Source organism: Acomys minous (genome assembly GCF_964271855.1).
Source record: "Acomys minous genome assembly, chromosome: 18".
In the NCBI taxonomy this organism is placed as follows: Eukaryota; Metazoa; Chordata; class Mammalia; order Rodentia; family Muridae; genus Acomys; species Acomys minous.
This window is the reverse complement of record NC_140501.1, coordinates 2750452-2763307: the sequence shown is the minus strand read 5'-3', so window position 1 is coordinate 2763307 and position 12856 is coordinate 2750452. Positions and strand designations below refer to the sequence as shown.

Below are 12856 nucleotides of genomic sequence, written 5' to 3'. Positions count from 1 at the left end.
GTGTGCTGTAGGTGTCTGCTGTAGGTGTGTGCTGTAGGTGTGAGCTGTAGGTGTCTGCTGTAGGTGTCTGCTGTAGGTGTGTGCTGTAGATGTCTGCTGTAGGTGTGTGCTGTAGGTGTGTGCTGTAGGTGTGTGCTGTGTGTGCTGTAGGTGTGTGCTGTGGGTGTCTACTGTAGGTGTCTGCTGTAGGTGTGTGCTGTAGGTGTGTGCTGTAGGTGTCTACTGTAGGTGTGTGCTGTAGGTGTCTACTGTAGGTGTCTGCTGTAGGTGTCTATTGTAGGTGTCTGCTGTAGGTGTGTGCTGTAGGTGTGTGCTGTGTCTGCTGTAGGTGTGTGCTGTAGGTGTGTGCTGTAGGTGTGTGCTGTAGGTGTGTGCTGTAGGTGTGTGCTGTAGGTGTCTGCTGTAGGTGTCTGCTGTAGGTGTGTGCTGTAGGTGTGTGCTGTAGGTGTGTGCTGTAGGTGTGTGCTGTAGGTGTCTGCTGTAGGTGTCTGCTGTAGGTGTGTGCTGTGTCTGCTGTAGGTGTGTGCTGTAGGTGTGTGCTGTAGGTGTGTGCTGTAGGTGTCTACTGTAGGTGTCTGCTGTAGGTGTGTGCTGTAGGTGTCTACTGTAGGTGTCTGCTGTAGGTGTCTACTGTTAGTGTGTGCTGTAGGTGTGTGCTGTAGGTGTGTGCTGTAGGTGTGTGCTGTAGGTGTGAGCTGTAGGTGTCTGCTGTAGGTGTGTGCTGTAGGTGTGTGCTGTAGATGTCTGCTGTAGGTGTGTGCTGTAGGTGTGTGCTGTAGGTGTGTGCTGTAGGTGTGTGCTGTGTCTGCTGTAGGTGTGTGCTGTGGGTGTCTACTGTAGGTGTCTGCTGTAGGTGTGTGCTGTAGGTGTGTGCTGTAGGTGTCTACTGTAGGTGTCTGCTGTAGGTGTCTACTGTAGGTGTCTGCTGTAGGTGTCTATTGTAGGTGTCTGCTGTAGGTGTGTGCTGTAGGTGTGTGCTGTAGGTGTCTGCTGTAAGTGTCTGCTGTAGGTGTGTGCTGTAGGTGTCTACTGTAGGTGTCTGCTGTAGGTGTGTGCTGTAGGTGTCTGCTGTAGGTGTCTACTGTAGGTGTCTGCTGTAGGTGTGTGCTGTAGGTGTCTGCTGTAGGTGTCTGTTGTAGGTGTCTGCTGTAGGTGTCTGCTGTAGGTGTGTGCTGTAGGTGTGTGCTGTAGGTGTCTGCTGTAGGTGTGAGCTGTAGGTGTCTGCTGTAGGTGTCTGCTGTAGGTGTGTGCTGTGTCTGCTGTAGGTGTGTGCTGTAGGTGTGTGCTGTAGGTGTGTGCTGTAGGTGTGTGCTGTAGGTGTGTGCTGTAGGTGTGTGCTGTAGGTGTCTGCTGTAGGTGTGTGCTGTAGGGGTCTGCTGTAGGTGTGTGCTGTAGGTGTGTGCTGTGTCTGCTGTAGGTGTGTGCTGTAGGTGTGTGCTGTAGGTGTGTGCTGTAGGTGTGTGCTGTAGGTGTGTGCTGTAGGTGTGTGCTGTAGGTGTGTGCTGTAGGTGTGTGCTGTAGGTGTGTGCTGTAGGTGTGTGCTGTAGGTGTGTGCTGTAGGTGTCTGCTGTAGGTGTGTGCTGTGTCTGCTGTAGGTGTGTGCTGTAGGTGTGTGCTGTAGGTGTCTACTGTAGGTGTCTGCTGTAGGTGTGTGCTGTAGGTGTCTACTGTAGGTGTCTGCTGTAGGTGTCTACTGTTAGTGTGTGCTGTAGGTGTGTGCTGTAGGTGTCTGCTGTAGGTGTGTGCTGTAGGTGTGAGCTGTAGGTGTCTGCTGTAGGTGTGTGCTGTAGGTGTGTGCTGTAGGTGTGTGCTGTAGGTGTGTGCTGTAGGTGTGTGCTGTAGGTGTGTGCTGTAGGTGTGTGCTGTGTCTGCTGTAGGTGTGTGCTGTAGGTGTGTGCTGTAGGTGTGTGCTGTAGGTGTGTGCTGTAGGTGTCTGCTGTAGGTGTCTGCTGTAGGTGTGTGCTGTAGGTGTCTACTGTAGGTGTCTGCTGTAGGTGTCTGCTGTAGGTGTGTGCTGTAGGTGTGTGCTGTAGGTGTGTGCTGTAGGTGTGTGCTGTAGGTGTCTGCTGTAGGTGTGTGCTGTAGGTGTCTGCTGTAGGTGTCTACTGTAGGTGTCTACTGTAGGTGTGTGCTGTAGGTACTGCTGTAGGTGTCTGCTGTAGGTGTCTGCTGTAGGTGTGTGCTGTAGGTGTGTGCTGTAGGTGTGTGCTGTAGGTGTGTGCTGTAGGTGTGTGCTGTAGGTGTCTGCTGTAGGTGTGTGCTGTAGGTGTCTGCTGTAGGTGTCTACTGTAGGTGTCTACTGTAGGTGTCTACTGTAGGTGTCTGCTGTAGGTGTCTGCTGTAGGTGTGTGCTGTAGGTGTCTGCTGTAGGTATCTGCTGTAGGTGTATGCTACCACAGATGGGCTTCAGTTGCAGGTAACGATAAAAAGGAAATTGTTTTACTCTTTTGAAGACATATGCAGTTTAGCAAATGAGAAATGCTATGAGCTACACTTGCCAAGAGAATCTGCAGGAAGAGAGACACATTGATGTCAGACCTCCGAGTCTGAAATATTCCCAAGAGGCTAGAGGCTTGGTTAGTTCTATCCAGCTTACAAACATCTGTGCACTGTGACACAGACATGAAACAAGACACTTTTGTTAAACGAAAAAGAAGCACTTCCTACTTCAAAATGAGGTTGGAAAAATATATTGAGCTTTGCTTTCAACTATGCCAGAAAATTCAGCTAAAAAAAAAAAAAAAAAATAACTAGAAGGTTTCTCAGCTTCACACAAATGACACCAAAGCTTGGCATCTGACACAGAAAACTGATAACCTGCCATTACTCAATCACTCTGATACTTCTTATTAACACTGCTAATCAGCACGCTTTGACAGCTTCAAGCAGAGGAGGGGCTGCTGGCAAAGAATCTCCCTGATTGGCCGTTGGCTGAAGACACCTTTTCAGGGACTGTGTAGTCACACTACAATCTCGGCCTCGGCCTCAGACAATGCCCTGTAGCTTGTGGGTTTCCAATAGCTAAAGATGCCAAGATCTAACTAAAATGCTGTGTTCTGGCTGTTTCAAAAGCCCGCAATGCTCGTCCAGTTTCATTAGCCGTAGCAGGCGACTCGGTGACTGGCAGGCAGCTGGTCCCCGTCCCCAGGCTCCCGGCTGCTGCGTCTCCTGCCACTCACGTCCATTCTGGGCCCCACATGCTCTAATGTGGAGTGCTGATTTGCTGACTTTCTGCTTCTGACCTGGATGAAGCCAAATTGTAGGAGCGTTGCACAAATCAGATGAAAATACTCTACTCAAGTAAGGCAAGTGTGGCTGTGAGCCCCAGTAGGAGAAAACAAGTGAAGAGTGCTTAACTTCAGCATCTGGCTACGAGCATCTGTAAAGGGCCCAGAACAGAGACGCAAACATGGTGCTTGCCACCTCGCCAGAGCTCATGAAGACGGAACGTGTGGGAAAGTCTCTAGAATACGGTGACAGCAGCCGGCAGACAAACACTGTAGGAACTCCCCAGATCCCACATCTGTTATGTCTAGTTTCTATTTGTGTATCTGCCTAAATTTCAGAAAAGCCAAGCTCAGATGAGGGGCCAGCGAGGGGCTGAGGGGCTCAGCAGGAAACAGCGTCTGCCTGCCTCACAAGCCTGAGGAGCTGTGCAGTGGGGGGCGGGGGGGGGGGGGAGCTGACTCCACCCCAGGCTTGGAGCTCCCCATCACCCCACTTCCTCCTTAATAATCAACAGCTCTATTTATAATTATAAAGAGACGATCACAAAAACGGGAGGAGGAGAGCACCAGCTGCCCCTAAACACCTAAACGCTGCTGTGAAGACACTGCAGTTCTTTTGATGTTTCTGAGGTCAAAGAACTTCATAGCATTAAAAAGAAAGAAAGAAAGAAAGAAACAAACAAACAAACAAACAACAGGCGAGCCAACAACTAGAACAAAGACACTTGCAGACAGTAACTCAGTCACCATCTATGTAAGGTTCCCTAGGCAGACGCTGGAGCGCGTCTCCTCTAAAATAAAACAACCATCACAACAGTAAACAAAACAAAACATAAACACAGAAACAAACCAAGAAGAAAGGAAGGAAAGAAGGAGGGAGGGAGGGAGGGAAGGAGGGTGGGAGGGAGGGAGGGAGGGAAGGAGGGAGGGAGGGAGGGAGGGAGGGAAGGAGGGAGCTGGAGCTGTGGGTCACTGGTACAGAGTTCGGCCAGCACAGTGGCGCCTGCCTCTCATGGCAGCGCTTGGGGGGCAGAAGCAGCAGGAACGGGGGGGGGGGGGTCCATGTCGCCCTTCCTTTGTTTTGGGACCAGCCTGACTATCTGAGATCCTGTCTCATAAAGTAGATGGGGAGAACCCTACACAGTGAGGAGGGGAGGAGCAAGGGTCTCTGGGAGCAGCTCTGCAGGGTGGAGGAAGTCATTGGTCTAGAACAGAGCAGAAGGGTGACCCTACCTTCCCGCATGGAAGCCATGAACAAACAGTGGGGAGTAAGCACCTGCTACCAGGGAAGCTGCAGATGACTGCATCAGGGAGCCAGGATGGAAGTGCAGGGGTGCAGGGGTGAGTGCAGGGGTGCAGGGGTACAGGGGTGAGTGCAGGGGTGCAGGGGTACAGGGGTAGATGCAGGGGTGAGTGCAGGGGTGTAGAGGTGAGTACAGCGGTAGAGGGGTGAGTGCAGGGATGCAGAGGTAAATGCAGGGGTACACTTCAGCTCTTCCCTGTTGAAATGAGATGAGGGTACCCACTAGAGGATGAAGATGCTATTGAATTTTAGGAATGTAAACCCCAAAACAAAGACCTATGGTCAAACCAGATAGCTATGTCCCTGATGCCTTCGTGCTAGCCCCACTACACATCCTCCTTACAGAGCCAAGCTGCAGGCCAGTGTCACTGTGAGGGAGGCGTCTCTGGTGATGCTGAATCCACCCACTGTTTAGGTAACAGGGGCACTATTCACTGACACAGAACCTCTTTGCCTGCACTCACGCTCTTCACTCTGCAATTCCTCAGGCAGATTCTGACGCACCAGGCAGCTTGTATTTCACACATTGTGGACTGTGACGTGCGTGAACAAGCCTCCATGCTAGGATCTAGACATCTCAGTTTGGTAGGGTTTGCTATAAAGCCCAGGCAGACCTTGAACCTAAGACACGCCTGTGCCGTGTTCTCCCGAGGACTGGGGTTATAGGTGCATGTCATCAAACCCATTTTTTTTTCCCAGACAGGATTTCTCTGTGTATCCTTGGCTGTCCTGGATTTGCTCTGTAGACCAGGCTGGCCTCGAACTCACGGAGATCTGCCTGCCTCTGCCTCCCGAATGCTGGGACTACAGGCGTGCGCCACCACGCCTGGCTTATCAAAACCAGTTTTTAACAACAAAGCCTCCCCCATTAGAGGGCTCCTGTTTACCACAATGTTCTGTAATCACAGCCATGTTTGGAAGCTATTCCCTAAGTCTGCCCATTCAGCCACAGTCCCACTGCAGATCCGAAAACTGGACAGGATTCTGTTCACACTCACCTGGATCACACCCATGCAGGAATCTAGGAATATGGATCCTTTGGGCTCCTTGGAGATCTTTTCATCTTTATAAAAGTTCAGATTATACGATCCATCACCAAGTTGAATCAGGTGGAAAAACCGCCTCTTAAATGACTAAAAAAGAAAAAAGAAAGAAAAAAAACCCCACCACTCACAGCTCTTCTTTGTATACGGACAGCGGCACCAGTCCACCCGCCAGGGCTCCTGAAAACCCAGGCCAGACTCTAAGCCCAGTGGGACTCCAGCCAATGCTAGACCGGCTGGCGGAAGGCTGCCCACAGCGGTCTCCCTGTGTTGTCACGTCTTAAGGCTCCTGAGGTGGTCCAGGCTGTTGTGAGCCTCCTGACGGGGCTGCTGGGATTGAACACAGGTCCTCTAGAAGAGCGGGAAATGCTCTGAACCCCTGCACCCTACTTTTCCTTTTCTCTTTGTAACCCTCTTGAGGTTTCACCCGCCTCCTTTTTGAGCCTTGTCTTGGCTCTACTTGGCTGCCACAGGACACTTCCCACAAGAGTGTGTGCTTTACCTTACAAAGACGCACTATGGCATCAACACAGGGAAGAAAACCCAGTTAGCGGCTATGCCTCACTGCAGCCCTGCAATGAGCTCAGAACGCCAGCATTCAGGAGGCTGTGAGGGCAAGTAGGGCTGCAGCAATGGTGGGACTGTCGCCAGGAGAGCATCTCAGGAGCCAGACCGTATCCCTCCTGTGCCTGGTCATCTTGTGCAGCATTCTCAAGAGGAAGGGTTGGTTGTGTGTGAGGGAAAAGCAGAGCGAGGAGCCTCTTACCCTCATGGTCACACTGATGGCGCTGTTCATGTTGCCTTTGTACAGCCAGCCATGCTTGGTGATCCCGCCCTTCTGAGACCCAAGGGATGCGGCATCCTAAGGAGAAGGAACAGCACAGCCTCAGTCTCCCGCCCTGGTGCAGAGTATTTTCTGTGAGTGTTGCCAGTGGGGAAATCACTCCATCCGTGCCAGCTCAGGACAATGACGCCTCTGCGTCACACTAAAGTCCGTTGACCAGTGAAAGCGCAAATGGGGCTGCATTTCTAGAACTCCTGTTCCCTTAAAGGTCAGGTTAGCACTAGGCCAAACTTTTACTTTTGAGCATTTAATGAGCTGCAGAAACCACTTACCACACAAAACCAGTGAGTTTTACCGCCTTTCAGAAAATGTGCCCGGGGGCATGAAAAAAAGTTCTCAAGCTGCACTCCTCCATGCTAGGAGGACAAAAGCAAATTCTTGAAAAGCTTCCCAGAGGCTTGGTTCAGGGAAAGGTGAATAAAGAAAAAGAAATACAAGGCAATGCAGGCAGGAGAGATAAAATGACGGGGTGAGGGAAAGAGAGGCAAGAGCTGTTAGTAAACAAAAGTGTGTCTTCAAACTAAGACCTGCCCAGTGAGAGGTGGGTAAGGGGTGCTGGGCACTGAGCTGGCGGGCACTGAGCTGGCGGGCACTGAGCTGGTGGGCACTCAAAATGTATTAGGTATGTACCAAGTGTGTCCCGACTGTGGCCTTCACACACAGCCATGGACAGCTATAATCGTGGCCCAACACAAACTTGTTAAGCTATTTAAAGCTTTTTGAGTTTCTCCCCCCCCCCCCCGTAACTGCACAGCTCTTCCATATAGATGTTATATAGGTGACAACATCAGGTCACAGTAACAAAGGAAGACACGCTTGAGAGACCATAGACAAACAAAGGCCTTCAAATGGCCACGTCTTTTGTTACAAAACTGACACCAGCAGAAAGGCGGGCTCCAACTTTATTTCCAACCACCTCAATATCAGTATTTGTAGTTTTAGCATAGTTATTGCTGGAACTGAGAAATCATTTACTTGTCAAGGACTTCCTAAACTACTGGGCCCTCTAGATGCTTGCTTCACTTGGTCTTCCTGTCCCTATAATCAGCACCATAAAAAGGACTGTGCAGCCCTGGCTGGCCCAGAACTCATTATGTAGACCAGGCTGGCCTTACAGTCACAAGGACCCACCTGCCTCTCCCAGTGTGCACTGCGGCGAGCCCCCACGCCCAGCAGCAAGTCTTTGCAAATGACCTCAGAGCAAAAACATGGGTCAGAGAACAGGAGAGGCTAGGCAGTCAAGTGAACAGGAATCCCACCTCATCTTTGTCAGCCTCCTCATCCACTTCGTAGACGTGAACTGGGAGCTTATCCAACTTGGCCGCTTTGCTTTAAAAAGAAGAAAGAAAACTTGCTTTGTAATTGCACAACGAATGGAGTCGACTTCTCCATCCGTCAGAGGAACCAGCCATCACAAGCCAATGGTGGCCACAATCTATGTCACTGCTTTTCGAGGGAGTTGAACCAAGGGGCTTTAGTCAGAGGGACTCACAGAGTTGTGGTAAGTGACGGGCGGTACCGACAACCGTCACAGGAGCCGCGGTTGTATCAACAGCTATGCATGAGGCATGCTGGGCTTACATACGCCCTCTCACTCACTCACGCTGATAGGAGCTGTTGTTGAAACTACTTAACAGGAGAGGAAACCGAGGCTTACAGAGGACAAAGCCAAAACCCAGAGTCTGTTCCTGATGAACTATGATGCTTTATTTACTTAGACAGTCTTACTGACACTAAGTGGTAAAAATCGAGCAACAGTTAAAATCTACCCCACAGTAAACATACAGTACATGTAGTCAGGTCTCTGTCAGCCATGAAGATGGTGTGGTCAAGGCAATCAGGAAGGCTGAGCAGCCAATCCCCAAGTGAACACTGGGCAACTACACAGCCCAGGAACCTGTCTGTGTGAAGAAAATAATGCCGGCAGGGAGTGTTCCCTCTGATGTTTAAAAAAAGAGGCGGCTAGGAACTTGGCTGCACACTCTAGGGAGTGGCTGAGCCACACACAGAGAAAAACAAACAGCGAGGTCCACTGAGAAAAATACAAAAGGCTCAAAAACCTCACAGGTGGAACATAACAGGCCCCAAGAACAGTGTGCTAAGCGGGGCTCACGTAAGACTGTCAGCGGTGGCCAGGTCTCCGGAACGGCCATTTGCTGTTTCCAGCGCCAACTTTGCTTCCTTTTGCCAACTGTGCTTCAGACATGCTTTCGAACATGCCCAGCACTCTGCTCCCCTCATGACAAGCCCTGCGCCACTCTGCTCCCCTCACGACAAGCCCTGCGCCACTCTGCTCCCCTCATGACAAGCCCTGCGGACACTATCGCTTTTGCTTGAGGACCAGCTAAAGGTTCAAAGGAGTCAAGGAATCGGCCTGGGAAAACACTGTATCAGATTTAAGTTCTCAAAACAGTCTTTACATGCTTCTTTTCCAAAATATTCTCTTGAGGAAACACACACACACACACACACACACACACACACACACACACACACACACCTCTCTAGGTATCTCTCAATGGGGGAATAGATACACACAAAAATTTTTCAGCCCTAAAAAAGGAATATAACTGGAAATACTCTTATTACAGAAAAATTTCCAGTCTCAGAAACACAAATGCATGCTCTTGCAGGAGCCTAAATTTGATATAAATACACAAAACCATGGCAGCATAGATGGCCTGGGGATGCTGTGGGGAGGACGGGGCAAGCGGCCATATGCTTGGGTGAAAGTGTGACTGTGAGCCCGGGAGCACTCGGAGTGAACCCATGTCAATAAAAACGAAGGCACAAGCCCACGAGAGTGTAGGGAAGGCTTGAACACAGAGGAAACGGAGCAGTGGGGGCAAGAACAGAACGTGGTGACACAGGACTGAAGGTGATCAAAGGATACTACGTACATGCGTGAAATGTCATGATCAAAGCCATTACTTCACACCATTAATAAGTGCTAATAAAAGCGGCCAGCTTAAAAACCATAAAAACTGCACTGCAGACCGCTCCACCACGCTGGCCTCATCTTCCTCTGTACACCCACTGGAAACTTAACGCTTCTCCCAACAGCATTGCAGAGCCTGTGCTCTTACCGCTGCTTACCCATGTCAGAGTCGTGGATTGGAAGCCGTACCACGCACACAGGATTCATCGACAAGCATGCTCACCGTTATGCTGGCCATGCAGACGACATCACATACACCTGAAGCCCCTCCCCATGCGTCCAGCTGACAGCTGACTTACTTTGGAAGCTGTCGAAAATCTCCTGAGAAATCTTCATATTTATAGGTCACGAGATGCCAGTCGGAGTTGTAGGTTCTGATGCACTGTTGGGGGAATTCAGAGGAAACAAACAGAGGAACAGGAAGTCAGGTGATGACCTCTGGGGAACACGAGAGTTTTGGGAAGTCAGAGCCTAGTGACATAAAAGCTGTGCCATCAATCACCCAATGTGATTGCAGGATTCTACCTGCAGAGACTCCCATGAGGCATAAGGCTTTGAGCCAGTGAAACATGACCCTTGGGGGTATTGTTCCAAATTATCAATAATAATAATGATGATGATCTGACAGAAGCTTTTACATGGCAACACGGAAATAGCAATTATTGTCTGATAATTGTTTGTTTTTATAAAAAATGTCTTATGTCGCTATGGTGGTTTGGACAAGAATGACCTCCATAGGCTCATATATTTCAGTGTTTGGTCCGCAGGAGGTGAACTGTTTGGGAAGGGTTGCAGGGTGTGGCTCTGTTCAAGGAGGCGTGCTACTGAAGAGGGCGGAGCCTTGAGGCTTTGCAACTGAAGAGGGTGGAGCCTTGAGGCTTCAAAAGCCTGCGCCATTTCCCAACTCTTACACTCAGGCTGGTACTTGTGGGCCAAGACCTGAGCTCTCAGTTGCCGGAGACACCATGCACCCTGCTGTGGTAGCCATGGGCTCACCGCCTGCACTGAACTGCAAACGCCTAATAAACTCACTCTCTTATAAGCTGCCTTGGCCATGAAGTCTTATCACAGCAACAGAGAAGTTAGCGAGACAGCTGAGGATTTGTCTTTCTTTGTACGTGGGAAAAGCACACGCCACTGAGCTCACGTACAGGTAGAGGACAACACGGCAGAGTCAGCCTTCTCCTTCCACTGTGTGGGCCTGGAGGACCAAACTCAGGTCAGCAGGCTTGGCAGCACGTGGCTCTACTGAACCGTCTCGAGCACATGGTTTTGGAAGAGGTCATGTGTCTCTCTACTGGGACACGGAAGCACTAGCGCGTGTGAGTCTACAGACACCCTCACGGGATCTTCTAATGTTAGAACTAGCTCCGTTACTGCAACTGTTATCATTTGTCCTCGGCTTTTCCTCACATTCGTAAGTGACAGTGTGGGGTTATGATGTAGACATCAACTCACATGACATCACAGCCCTTTTACTCACATGTGTGTGCATGTGTGTGTGTGTGTGTGTGTGTGTGTGTGTGCACGTGTGCATGAGCATGCATGTGTACGGTACAGGGCACTACACTAGCGTTCACACACTACATCAGAACTACCTCACTTCACGACTACAAAGGGGCAGCAGCGTGTCCTTCGTGCACCTGCCTAGCCCGCCTGGCCCCGTCTGGGGGCTGTGTCATCTTAGGATCTGTAAGGCCACACACACCAGATCTTCACACATGAATGAGCGGAAAGTGCCGCGCAAAGTCAGCTTACGTCATGTGAGGGTCCAGTTAGCCAAGAGCTGTGCGCAGAGAAGTAATACGTGAAAACAAGCAAAGATTGATTTGCAGCATACCTCGATTTTTTCCTAGGGTGTGTGTGCTAAAATTGGCTCTGCCTAGCATTTCTGAAAAAAGTCCCTCCTCTTACTGCACTTCACTCACGCAGCCTGCACCTGAGCAGCACTAGCTGCAACAGTAGCAACGAGGTGTGCTTGCTTTAAAAAATAAAAAATGCCAGGCTTCACACAAGTACACTGCTTGTAGAGACGCAAAGGGAAGGTGGGATGGGCGCTCCAGATTATTCTTTGGAACACACAGAGGAGAAGGGTTAGGAGCAGAGTCAGCAGGGAGGTGAACAACACTGCAAATGATTTAAAATGTTATTTTATCCTTACATTTTCCTCAATTCCCAGCAATACTTTCACAAATTAAATTCAAAATTACATTCCAAAGGCACCGAATACGGTTTGAAAAGCATGTGCAGTGTCGGGCTTTCCTACAGCTGCCCTGTGGTCTGCCTCCCCGAGGAGGTGGGCCTGGCTCTGTGCGGCACACTCATGTTCCCTTCATCTGGCCATGATGGTCTCTCAGGTGACACCACCAAGTTCCTAAAGCATCGTGAAGTACAGCATACACCGAGCTGGAGACAAAGGTGACCAGTGTGACAACTACCATGAACGAATACTGTAACACCCACGAGTTTACAATCTTAAGCAAAGTGGGGATTATGATGCCTAAATATGCAAAATTATAAGGAACTGGGTGATAAGGACTCAATGGGCAATTGACAGCCACCAAGTCTGATGGCCTGAGGTCACCTCCCTGAAGCTCCATGGGGGAAGAAAATAAACTCTTGCAACTTGTCTTTGGACCTCTGTGTGTGCACTGTGAAAGTGTAAGAAACTGCAAAAAGCAACATGTACTCTGAATTACCTAGACATTTGCTCAGAAGCATTACCTCCGTCTACTTGTAAGCTCTGGCTAAATCCCAAGGCAGAGGCCCCACCTCTGTGTGGCTCCAGAAAGTCTTGGATGTGACCTGGCAGTTAATTCACCTTTGAAACTTGGGAATCTCAACAAGAATTTGAAGTCACAGTGTCAGGCTAATGAAGGCTTTTAAACAAAGAAACAAACAAACAAAAAACAAAGTTCACTGTCCTCCACACTAGAGCGTGGACAGTAGATGGAAGGGGCCCAACACAGTTTAGTCACATGGGCTCCAGCAGCTCAGGATGGAGCAAGGGTCACTTAACCTGTGGTGATTAAAACACTGAGGGGCTAAAGAGATGGCTCAGCAGTTAAGAGCACTGGCTCCTCACGACCTGGGTTCAATTCCCAGCACCTCCAAGACGACCCACAACTCCAGTTCCAGGGTACCTGACACCTCTTCTGGTCTCTGCTGGCACTGTACATACATGGACACGTGCAGGCAAACACTCGTGCACATGAAATGAAAGTAACTTGGGCTGGAGATATGGCTCATCAATTAAGAACACGTGCTGCTCCTGTAGAGAACTGGGGTTCAGTTCCCAGCACCCCCATCATGGTTCACACCACCCCTAACTCCAGTTGCAGGGAATCCAACACCCCCCTCTGACCTCCATGGGCACCAGGCACGAATGCAGCACACATGTATGCACACAGAGGAAACACACACACACACACTAAGTAAATCTAAAGAAACAACTAAGAAAAGAAGCAAATCTTTAAAAATATACCTGAGGGTTATCCACCT

At 49.9% G+C, this 12856-nt stretch overlaps 1 protein-coding gene across 29 annotated transcripts in view; it reads right to left on the bottom strand.

Annotated features, from left to right (window-relative positions):
- The window catches only part of DOCK9 (dedicator of cytokinesis 9), a 262679-nt gene that overhangs the window by 111719 nt on the left and 138104 nt on the right, over positions 1–12856 (bottom strand). For all 29 annotated transcript variants that reach the window (XM_084767070.1, XM_084767085.1, XM_084767065.1 and 26 more), the window contains exons 4-7: positions 9655–9737; positions 7677–7746; positions 6340–6435; positions 5529–5663 (exon numbers count right to left, since the gene is read on the bottom strand). In XM_084767070.1, the coding sequence (XP_084623196.1) occupies positions 5529–5663; positions 6340–6435; positions 7677–7746; positions 9655–9737 (384 nt within the window). The remainder of the gene's footprint in view (positions 1–5528; positions 5664–6339; positions 6436–7676; positions 7747–9654; positions 9738–12856) is intronic.